General features: G+C 42.7%; 1 protein-coding gene across 1 annotated transcript; it reads left to right on the top strand.

Annotated features, from left to right (window-relative positions):
* The first annotated feature begins 4,989 nt into the window (after positions 1-4,989).
* On the top strand, positions 4,990-10,478 carry mcm8 (minichromosome maintenance 8 homologous recombination repair factor). Its single transcript, XM_068741201.1, has 20 exons — positions 4,990-5,275; positions 5,512-5,577; positions 5,709-5,791; positions 5,895-6,044; positions 6,206-6,303; positions 6,369-6,567; positions 6,693-6,778; positions 6,861-7,006; positions 7,139-7,213; positions 7,301-7,436; positions 7,514-7,544; positions 7,614-7,751; positions 7,848-7,908; positions 8,009-8,089; positions 8,520-8,715; positions 8,799-9,012; positions 9,100-9,309; positions 9,458-9,534; positions 9,936-10,125; positions 10,348-10,478. Exons 1-20 carry the CDS (start codon positions 4,990-4,992, stop codon positions 10,438-10,440), a joined length of 2,616 nt encoding a protein of 871 aa, XP_068597302.1. The 3' UTR covers positions 10,441-10,478.
* Positions 10,479-11,445: the final 967 nt, after the last annotated feature.

Below are 11,445 nucleotides of genomic sequence, written 5' to 3'. Positions count from 1 at the left end.
CGATCTGCTTCCTCTCAATCACTTGACATCCTCAGTGGGAATTAAGAAACCATAAACAACCAACGCAGCCGTGAGCTCAGTGTCTTTTTGTTCTTTCAACACAACAGTGTGAACTTTCCTCGTAACTCCCATCATGCAGTTTTTAACTTTAAATACCTTTAAAAGTGTTATCAGTTTAGCTCAGTATTAATCCTCTGATCAGATTTATGAATCCACTTTGTGCCAAAGCAGATAAAGACAGATGGAATAAAACTGAAATTATATTATTTATATGCATTGAAACAACAACCAGCTGCATTAGGATTAATGTTGATAGCGTGCTTATTTTTAATGTATTTTTTACACACATTCCCTATGATAATTAGAATAAAGTTCATCTACAGTGTAATACTTTTTTTAATAATTTCTAAGGTCTATCTGGAAAATAAAATTGATATTACAATCTGACCTGAAAATAATACCCACCAAATAACATTAGACAAACAAATCAGGATAACGGCTGACTCGAGTTCAGCATTTAGGGAACTACATGCGGATTTTGCTTTCTTTCCACAAAGTTCGATCAGTTCGATCAATACTCCATTACAATAGGGGGAGGGGGGTAGCTGGGCCCATCTTTTTAAGGTTAAATGCCTAGAAAACAAATGTCTGGTTTCCTGCCAAGGTCAGAGGAGCATCAGCCTGCCTGCAGCTCAGGCCGGACCGTGGGAGCGGTGCGGGTGAAACTCCTGCTTTAATCAATGAGGAATAAACTGTTACCAAACTTTAGAACTACAAAACCCTCCTGCGCTTCTCCTCACCGACTTCCTCTAGTGTGTGTGTGGGGGGTGGGTTGTTTTCCAAGACGGACCATTCAATTAGCAGCGTGATCATTAAGGAATATCAAACTCATTAACGGGCGACGTGTTTACGTTCACCTCCGGAATCTGTACAATGGAACGCTATAATTGAACATTTCATTCCGGCTCCGCAATTGAAATCCGGGTCTTGTAAAAGCGCTGCTTGTTGCGAGCTAATTGTCGCCTCTTGGGAAATGTAAAAATCTAATGAAATGAGTTTAGCAGGGGCTCGCTTTGCATATTCTCTTAAACCAATCCCTCCTTATGGCTTGAAGCTGATGATCTGAAAGAAACTCTTTTGCTAAGTTGACGCACAAACTCCCTCACCTGTCCGCCCACGCCGCAGACGCGCCCGCTGCGTCTTGACGCGTGCGTCCCGCATCTCCAAATAGTCCATCGGAGTGCAGTAAAAAACGCGGAATAGTTTAGATGAAGAAAGGGACCCACCAGGTTTCAGAGCTAATATATGCAGCCATAAAAACACGAGCTGGCAATAAAGACGTTCAAATTTCTATCGTGAGGCCTTCAGTGTGTTTAAATACACACACACACACACACACACTGGAAAGAATGAATTGTGTTTATGTAACTGTGTGCACCATGGATGGTGAAAGGAACGCAAGACCATATCTTGAAAAACAAGATATGGGAAATATATTGGTAGATATTGTTTGACCTTTCGCATCACGCATGGGAAGTGAAGAGAGAGGATGAAGAGGTCGCTAATTGCTTTTTTCAGTCCTTGGAGTGAGGAAGAAAGAATATGACGTGTCTGTCTTTTATACACAGGCAGCGAGATAAAATCTGAAAGCAAAGTGTTGTGTGAGTAATTTTATTTTGAAATCTTTGAAGGTTGGAAATAAAGAAAAACTTGTTTGCGTAATCCTTGACATTCCATTCAGAGTTAAGCAAATAAAAAAAAAGCTGCTGCTCACTTCTGCTGTCTGTTTCACTGCTGGTCTTTTTGCGTTGCTCTCAGAGAGAAACTGAAATGTCTGTCGGTAATCAGAGCCGTTGTCCTGCAGAGAGGACAGAGGTGTCTGCGTGGCATGACAAATTGCAACGAGCAATTGTTGTTGTTTTCCAGATTGTGAGTGTGAGTTGGGTATTTCCACGGTTTACGCTTACTCTTGGGGGTTGTTTTAAATTTGATGTATGTATTTCTTGTGTAAGATATACCAGGTAAAGCAGACTCTTCGGTTCAGCGGGGATGAAACGACTGAATGTGTTTCTATATTGAAGATATGTTCAGTAATATTAACTGGGGCTGCAGTGATATGCTCTTCTGTGACAGTTCACAGTGATCAGCATAGAATTGGACAGAGACTGCAAAGAGGAGGAAACTGCTAGTTGGGTTTCTTTATCTAAATGTAAATTACACAATGCAGCTACAATGTCTGTTTGCAACAGAGAAGAGTGTTTTTATATTTTAAATTGACAGACATTTTCACTTTTTTCCTCGCTTGTGTGACAGGAGTAAGAATTAGAAGAACCTCTATGTTTTTACCACGTATAGGATGATAAATGAACTAAATGTTGACTCTTGAACTTTGCATTTAAAGCCTTGAAATGTGTGGCTTTGGCGCCCTCGTGTGGTCATATTAAAAAGACACTTAATCTAATGTCAAATATTTTTTTATAATTTCAAGGAGCTCAATATCCACTCTTCTGTTAGCTCCAAGGTTAATGTACTCTGCATTTTGAAAATGCAACTTTAGCCAACTATTATTAAGAGATTAACAAGTCGGGCACATTTGGATTATTGCTCAATACCGACATAGACAAAATGTTCACCTGCTACAAATATGAACAGGAAATACTGTCGAGGAGAATCTCAGTGATCGACTTTGTCGAGGGGGGGGGGGTTAGTTTTTCCAGTAAGATATTAAGAGCAATGAAGAAAAATGTTCCACTGATCATTTTCCTTGCATACAGATATTGATCCTGGATCCAAAAACGACTGATCCTGTCTTTAATTCACATAATGAATGACACCAGCCGCCCTGTCACCCAGACTGACGTTCATGTCACATACACGCCTACTTCTTGAATGGGTCCTGATCCCTTGCTGCAAAGCGAACCCTGGTGAAATAATGTATCCCTCCTGTTTTAGATCACCTTGAGTTCATATCTGCTTCTTGGGATATTTGCTGCTGATTGATTAGTTAGAGAGCTAACGCCTTGCTGAGCCCATCTCTGTCCCTGCCACCATATCTCCGTGACTCTCCTTTGGCTGTTCAGTTACTCGGTCTCCCCCCACAAAACACCAGTTATCATCACAAAGATCAAATCGCTGAGACAATTGGGTGTGAAGAGAAAGGGCAGGGCACACACGCACACACACACACACACACACACACAGTCTCACACAGAGAACAGAAGTGGCCTTCTGTCATTTCTCAGCATTATGAAGTTAATGGTAGAGAAGAATAAGGAGACATATATCTTGCGCTTTCGTTATTTTGGTGTCTACTTCCCTCAGAAGAGCTGTTGTTGACCTTAACAGCACCTTTTGTGTGTGTGTGTGTGTGTGTGTGTGTGCATGTGCACATCCATCCTTCTCAGCCCTATGCTATTACCACTAACTACTCCAGGCCACAGTAGTTCAGATATTGATTTTTCTCCTCGTTCGTTCTGTCTCGATGTCCCCTCCAAACCACTCCCTTGAGAGACTACGTGAGAGCGTGCGCCTTCACACATTTATCTTTGTGTGGACCAATTTCAGTTGTTGAGTGTTCACACTTTCTGGATTGATGATAAACTGCATTTGTTTCCCCAGTCACCTATTTTGTACAATCGCAATAAAGTTACTCCCGAGTCCATTTATGTCAGTGAAAAGGCTCACAAGTGTAGATTATATGTAATGCGCTGCAGAGTGTGTGTTTGTGTGTGCAAAAAAGAAATTCCACGTAATTCTAATCTCACTTTGCGTGTCAGATATGTCTGCATGCAGCCAGTCTGAGGTCAATGTCTCCTTGCTTGCTGTCATGTCTTTGTGAAAAAGACAGAGAAGAAAAGAAGAGAGAAAGAGGGTGAGGACAGATGTAGATGGAATCTAACCAAATGATAATGTGGAGGACAATGTGTTGACTAATTTAACGAGGAACAATTAAGATAAATGACTGTAACGATACAAATTATCCAGAAGAGGGCATCAGAAGATTATGAAAGCGGTAGATGAAAGGTCATTGATAATATGAACAATAAAACCAAATTAACCTTAAATATCTTGTGTTTCCAGAGACTCCTTGACAACCTTTTATCTCACAGAAAGATATTATAGATGTAATATACCTGATGAGTCAAATTTACATAGTAATGGTTTGATTATCAGATAAATATATCAACAAACGGTGCAATATCAAGTATTTAGAGTTGCATTCTCGCATATTCAAATTTGTAGAATGTTTAGCTGCATGTAAATCAATTATTTCGTTTATCGTCGTGGCGTAGACTAGAATGTGTTTTTGTTTTTGCGGTTATTATGTTTTGTAATTCGTTCCATGTCCTCTAGAGGGCAGTGCCTGAGAACGCAACGACGCTACTCTGCCGTTCAAGACAGCAGAAGAAGTAGTTCCCCTCAATGGAGGGAACTTTGACGGCTCGTTCGACGTAAACATCCAACTTTCTATGGTTTTTGTTTTGCTAAATGTAGTTCATTGTCGACAGAACAAGAGGTTTGTGTCTTTTTCTGTTCCGCCATATTGTTTCAATGTTCAACAATATGGAACGTTGCGTAACGAGTAACGTACGGACATTTATTTTAGCTTTACTTTTTACTTTAACTCTTGCACGCTGAGTTGTAAACAGTGGAAATCTGCTGGTGAAACGTATGCTTCTGCTTATTGAGTTGACATTCTGTATTTTCAGAGGCCTGGGTCTCAGTTTATTTTAGTACACCTTTCAATTAAAACAGATTTCATTGATTAGTTGGTGGGAAAACACAATGTGACACAGCATACCTGCATGGTTGATCATACCCAATGCTGTAACTCATCATTGTCATCGTGAGTGGAATGTATTCTACTAAAAATGATCATTACAGCAGGTCAATGTCAAACTAAAACAACTCTAATTAAAGAGATTGCCTTGCTTTCTACTTTGCTGTCACTAATCATTTTTATCCTCCTTGCTTTGTCTTTGCAAAGTAATGAGTGGAGGAGAATCCAGCAGAGGCTCGTGGAGGAGTGGGAGAGGAGGAGGAGGAGGAGGAGGAGGCGGCAGTAGTAGTGGTGGATGGAGAGGAGGAGGTGGAGGATGGAGAGGAGGAGGAGGTGGCGGAGGCAGCAGTAGTAGTGGTGGATGGAGAGGAGGTGGTGGAGGAGGTGGTGGATGGAGAGGAGGTGGTGGGGGGTGGAGGGGTAGACCAGGGAGAGGAGGAGGAGGTTCAAGAGGTGGTGGTGTTGCTGGAGGAGGATCAGGAAACCATCAGAGATGTGAGTTCCATTTTCTTTTCCGTTGCAGCAATTACACTGTAACAGACAATAACAATTCAAAAGCATCTCTTCTGTTTATTGGCAGCTCTTGTTTGCTGCATAATAAGAGAATGTGTGAGAAAAACAAATGCATTATTCATACCTTTCTCTAAAATCTAATGAAATCTTTTGTCACGCATGGAAAGGTGCAGCAGCGTGTCCTAACTGTCTGTCTGTCTGTCTGTCTGTCTCTCCAGTGCTCTGTCAGACTACTCTAGATGTGATGTGTCCCTACAAAGGATGGACACTCTACTTCACTGAAGGTGTCTTTTCAACGCTCTTTCACATGATGATGATGATGATGATGATGCATGCTGTAGATAAGCCAACGGTCCTCATGGTGTGGCTTTTGTTTGCGTGATGTTTATGTCTTAATATAACCTATTATCCCCAGGTTTCATAGAGAGCGCACCAAATGTGGAGAAAATCAAAGTGTTTGAGAAATATTTCACTTCCAAGATTCACCTTTACGACAAGGTGAGCCCGTTTCTGCGCTGGATCGTCTTAGCTTTTATTTCCTGATTTATAAATGTTTCAGACGCCAGCGAAAAGTACAATTCTTGTGCGTTTGTGTGTGCAGGATGAGATTGAGCGTCAGGGCAGCTTTCTTGTGGATTATGCCGACTTGACGAGAGACCAAAATGTGCGTGGAGCTCTTCCTGATCTGCCCACGGAGCTGAAAGAGCAGCCGGAGGTGATGCTGAACTGTTTGGGAGTGGCTGTTCACCAGGTACACACACACACACACACACACACACACACACAGCCTAGATGTTCTGTCCTCCACTGTCCATTAGATACTTACATTGTGTTTCTCATTACGTCATGAGTAGAAATTCAATGACTGGAGCGTTGTGTGTGTGTGTGTGTGTGTGTGTGTGTGTGTTGCAGGTGTTGACTATTGATTTAGAGAAGCAGGCTGCTGAGCTGCAAGGAGAAGAGCTTCCTGTCTCTGCACCAATCATAAACATCCCCCATATACGTGCGAGGTATTGCACATAAATTGGCCGCTCCTTTGACTGAAGATGACGTCATTGATGTAAATCATCCACAGGTTGTATAACTATGAACCGCTGACTCCCTTGCGGTCGTTGCGTGCGAGTGTGTTCGGACGATTGGTGTGTGTGAGGGGAACCGTGATAAGGGTGAGCAGTATCAGGCCTCTGTGCACCAGGATGGCCTTCCAGTGCCTGGGCTGCTATCATACGCAGTCTCTTCCACTGCATCATGGGAAATACGCTACGCCTACCAAGGTAAGCATGTGCAGTTTAAGATCATTCATGTCCTGCACACTGGTTCCACTATTTAGTATAAACGGCGTCCTTTTATGCATCCACTATCGTCTCTGAGATCTTTATTGTTGTATTCTATCATTTAGTGTCTCCAGCCCGACTGCCGCAGTCGTTCTTTCAACCCCTGTCGAAGTTCTCCTCTTACTCAAACCATAGACTGGCAGATCATCAAGTGAGCGTATAAAGTATACAAATGAGTATATCAAGTATACAAGTCACCATTTACACATTTCACTTGAACTTCGCTGCCTCAGGGTGCAGGAGTCGATGGGTGGGGAGCAGAGGGAGACTGGACGAATCCCACGCACCGTGGAGTGTCACCTGACCTCCGACCTCTGTGACAGCTGTGTCCCTGGAGATGCCGTGACTGTGACAGGGATCGTAAGAGTCACGAGCGACGGTACGAAAATGCTGACACGGATACACCCCGAACTATTTAAGGTGTTAATGATGAACGTTGGAAGAAAGACACGAGTAGGAAGAGCATTTCTGCCTTCACAAAAACTCACTCTGGGTTATTATCGGTTTGCAGGTACTTCCCGGGGAAATAAAGATCAGTGTATGTTCCTCCTCTACCTTGAAGCTACTTCAGTCAGCAATAATAAAGGTACTGAAAAACATTTCATTTCAAATGTCTTGCATCGTGTGTCACCAGTCGTGCGACCGAGCAAGGAGGTGCTATTTTATTGTGTAGGTCGGCAGTCCAAATCAGGTCAGGGTTCAAGGGGGTCGCATGAAGATCGTCACGGAGGGGAAGAGTTCAGTCTAAAGGAGCTGTACGCCGTTCAGGAGATCCAATCACAGCCTAGTCTGCTGCGACTCATCGTGCAGTAAGACACCGTTGCCGTCGCCGTGGCTTGTTACTAGCACCATTTTAACACGGTGCTGGTCTCCTCTCCCGTTTCAGCTCTCTGTGTCCTGTCATCTACGGCCACCTGGTGAGTTACGTAAGACGAAGATCGCCAGCAGCATTTTCAGTCCAACATCCTGTCTGCTTGCGTCACTAGTTGGTGAAAGCCGCTCTGGCCTTGGCGTTGTTTGGAGGCAGACAGAAACACACCGACAAGAACAGTGTCCCGGTGAGAGGAGACCCACACATCCTGATCGTGGGAGACCCTGGAATGGGAAAGAGTCAGATGTTACTGGTAATAAAATGTGATGCATGTTGACTTTGCAAAGCTGTGATATTTCGGCCTAGATTTTATTATAAAACAAAAACGTGACTATATTCCTTCCTCTAGGCTGCGTGTAACGTGGCTCCCAGAGGAATCTATGTGTGTGGCAACAGCACAAGCACCACGGGTAAACTGTGCATCACTCCAGTCTTCAATTATTGTTTAGCTTTCGATGTGTCGCCACACAATAATCCCAGCGTTCATTCATTTGTTTGTTTGTTCTTCAGGACTGACGGTGAGTTTATCCCGAGATGCAGGAACGGGGGATTTTGCTTTAGAGGCAGGAGCATTGGTTCTGGCTGACCAAGGTAGGATAAGTGAAGAAACTTAAAATGTATTTGTGTGTCGTTCACAATTTAAAATGATTCCTTAAGGTAGCCGTCCTCACGCACTTTGCAGATGTGTCCATCCAGATATTGTGAAAATCTAAAAAACAAAAAAAGCACCTGCATTTTTTTGTGGCAGATTGAAAATATCTGCTTTAATAATAATATCTGCTTTCACCGAGTGCAGCGCAGCTTCTTGCTTTCCTGGGTTCAGAAAAGGTCAAAGGTTTCGGTCCACAACTTCAACTCACAGCGTCTTTTTAGATAAGAGCGGTCAGAGCGGTAAAACTGCATGTAAATCATGTTTGTTTTTACTCTTTGCCAGCTGTCGCTCCCGTTTGGTTCCCTTTCTGGCTTCCCTTTCTCATCATCGGCTTGTCCTCGCGTTTTGTTCTCCTGTTGCTTTCTTTAGGCCTGTGCTGCATTGATGAGTTTGATAAGCTGGGCAACCAACAGCAGGCTCTGCTGGAAGCCATGGAGCAGCAGTCTGTGAGTCTGGCTAAAGCTGGGATAGTTTCCTCTCTGCCTGCCAGGACGTCAGTCATCGCTGCCGCAAACCCCATCGGGGGACATTACAACAGAAGCAAATCCGTGTCTGAGAATCTGAAGTAAGTTAAAGCCTTCAGCTTTTCCTTCAGCGCCTACATTTCTCGATTTGACTTGCATTCACGGTTATATTCTCGGCCTTTAGATTGGGCTCGGCTCTCCTGTCTCGATTTGATGTGGTTTTTCTCCTCCTGGACATCCCGGATGAGTCGCATGACCGCCGCCTGTCAGAACACGTCATGGCAAACAGGGCAGGAAAAGGTAGAATCAGCGGCGCCACAGTCGTCAGGCCTAACAGTGAGTCGGAGACCTCCATCCTTCTAGATCACTCAGACATGCCGCTGTCTGAACGCTTACAGGTAAAGATGGACCAAAGTCCTTATGAAGTACAATTACATTGTCAAAGAACATTAGCGTTCATGCAGTCTGTATGGATCTGCGTCAAGGTCCCAGAAGGAGAAACTATGGACCCCATCCCAGTGTGTTTGTTAAGGAAGTATATCAGCTACGCTCGCCAGTATGTCCGGCCCTCCCTGTCTCCTGAAGCGGCAAAGATAATTCAAGACTTCTACCTGTCGCTGAGATCTCAGTCACACTCTGCTGATTCCACACCCATCACCACACGGCAACTGGAGTCTTTAATTAGACTAACTGAGGTTGGTTGGTGCATCTGTCACAATAGATAGCATCTATTTGACTGCTATGGCGTTAGGCCACATCCAGCTGCAACATTTTCAATGTGTAGCAAAAAAAAAAAAAAGGAATAGATTCCCTCCAGTAATTCCATTTCTGTTTTTTGTTCAGGCAAGAGCCAGGTTGGAGCTCAGAGAGAAAGCCACCAAGAGCGATGCTGAGGATGTGGTGGATATCATGAAACACAGGTGACACGAGAGGAGGCGTTGGGTATATTACGGCTATGACGGATGCATATTTTCATTAGAAGAGAATCAGATTATACCTTTAGATATAGCTATCTATCACATTCTCAAAACGGCAGCAGTTGTTCTCATTCCAGAGTCAGTTCTTCTGTCAGTTGTCCCATTTGTCATTGTTTTAGCTCTGGGGGGGGTATCCCCCTCAGAGCTTTAAAGGAAGGAAACTAATGCAGAGCTGACAGGTGCCCAATTAATTGCTCTTGCATGCGGCAGCCAAATCCGTCTATTCAGATCAGTGCAGCCCTTCAGAAATCATTCTATCCTAGTATGCAGTCCTGGCACTGAACACTGAATGTCCCGGCCCGGCACACAAATGTCTCCGTTATGTGTGTGCTTTGGTTTTGCAGTCTGGCTGATACGTATTCAGATGGTTTGGGCAATCTGGACTTTGAACGCTCTCATCTTGGATCAGGCATGAGTCAGCGTAGCGTTGCAAAACGACTGGTCAACGCACTGCACTCGCATTCCCAGAAGACCAATCAGAGGACGTTTGATCTGCAAACACTTCGGTCCATGGCCAACGCTCTGCACATCAAGGTTTTTTTTTTTTTTTTTTTTATTTAATTACTTAAAAATACTCATCTTTGTAATTTTTGCAAATGAAGCGGATCTTAAGGAAACTCTATTCAAATGTACATGTCAAAAGTGTGTCAACACTGTAAAGATATTCATAATAAAATGTTCTGTAGGTTAAAATGTCTCTTCCTAACATAAAAGATCCCATTAATGCATGCTGGGTAATCGGTTGATTTATTCCAGGTGGTGGATTTTGAAGGTCTGGTGAGTTCCCTGAATGAACAAGGTTTCCTACTGAAGAAAGGACCTAAACTTTACCAGCTTCAGACAGTCTGACAGCGGCACACGCTTTAAACGCACGCCATCCTCCCTGCAGACGCCACCGCCACGAGGTCAGTGTGTGGCAAACTGAGCAAAGGCCCATCAGAAAAGGAAAATGGTTATTGTGAACCCATTATCCAGAGAACATCGAACCGCCGCTGCTTATGAAGAGACCGTAACAACAACAACCAGACCCATTAAAGAATCCCTTTGCATCCTCGCAGCAACAACAAATTCATGAATGCACTCAAGTTTCTTGAAGAACTGAGCTCATCTGAGGAATACGCACATCTCTACTGGAATCTGTTTGTATTTACAGGGTTTAAACACAAATACCGTACATTGTTTTCTTCCTTTGCCTTTGATGTGCCTGAGGGAAGAAGTGATATTCTTTTAAGAAAGATTATTCATTTTATCTTGATGTTGAACGTTGGTGTATTTTTTTGTGCACAAAAGACTTTGTTCTACAAAAATATATGAATGCCAATAAACTCACCATATATTAAAGGGTCAGGTAGCATCTATAAATGATATACTGTATGTTTGTGCAGTTTAGCTGGTTTCTGTGTTTCTAGTTAGGTTTAAAAATTAAACGTTCATCCACTCAGGCTTCTTTTGCACTGACTCCACATTTAACTTTACATAAATATCCAGTGTTGGTTGGGATATATTATGTTAATCTAAAATCTACAAATGACTATTATTGTCATCTTAATCCTCTCAAATTCTTTGTATCAATTCTTTTTATGTAAAATATGCACTTTACTATTTGATATTGTCTTAATAAATATCCTGTACTTATAACGTCATCATTTTTGATGTTTTTTTCTCTGAAGGCAAAATAAAAATTTTAATTGAGATACCAAAATAAATGTATTTATATATTAATTATAAATTTGAGACTTTTACGGGGTCATTTTTGCAGTTTATATGTCAAAACTATTGTAAACAATTTCCTCTATTTTCTCCGATACAGTTTTTGACGTGTCGGCATAATCGCAAATCTCTTCTCTGCCGGAT

This window comes from Brachionichthys hirsutus, chromosome 7 (genome assembly GCF_040956055.1).
Source record: "Brachionichthys hirsutus isolate HB-005 chromosome 7, CSIRO-AGI_Bhir_v1, whole genome shotgun sequence".
NCBI lineage: Eukaryota > Metazoa > Chordata > Actinopteri > Lophiiformes > Brachionichthyidae > Brachionichthys > Brachionichthys hirsutus.
The sequence above is the reverse complement of the archived record's forward strand: the minus strand, read 5'-3'. Positions and strand labels throughout refer to the sequence as shown.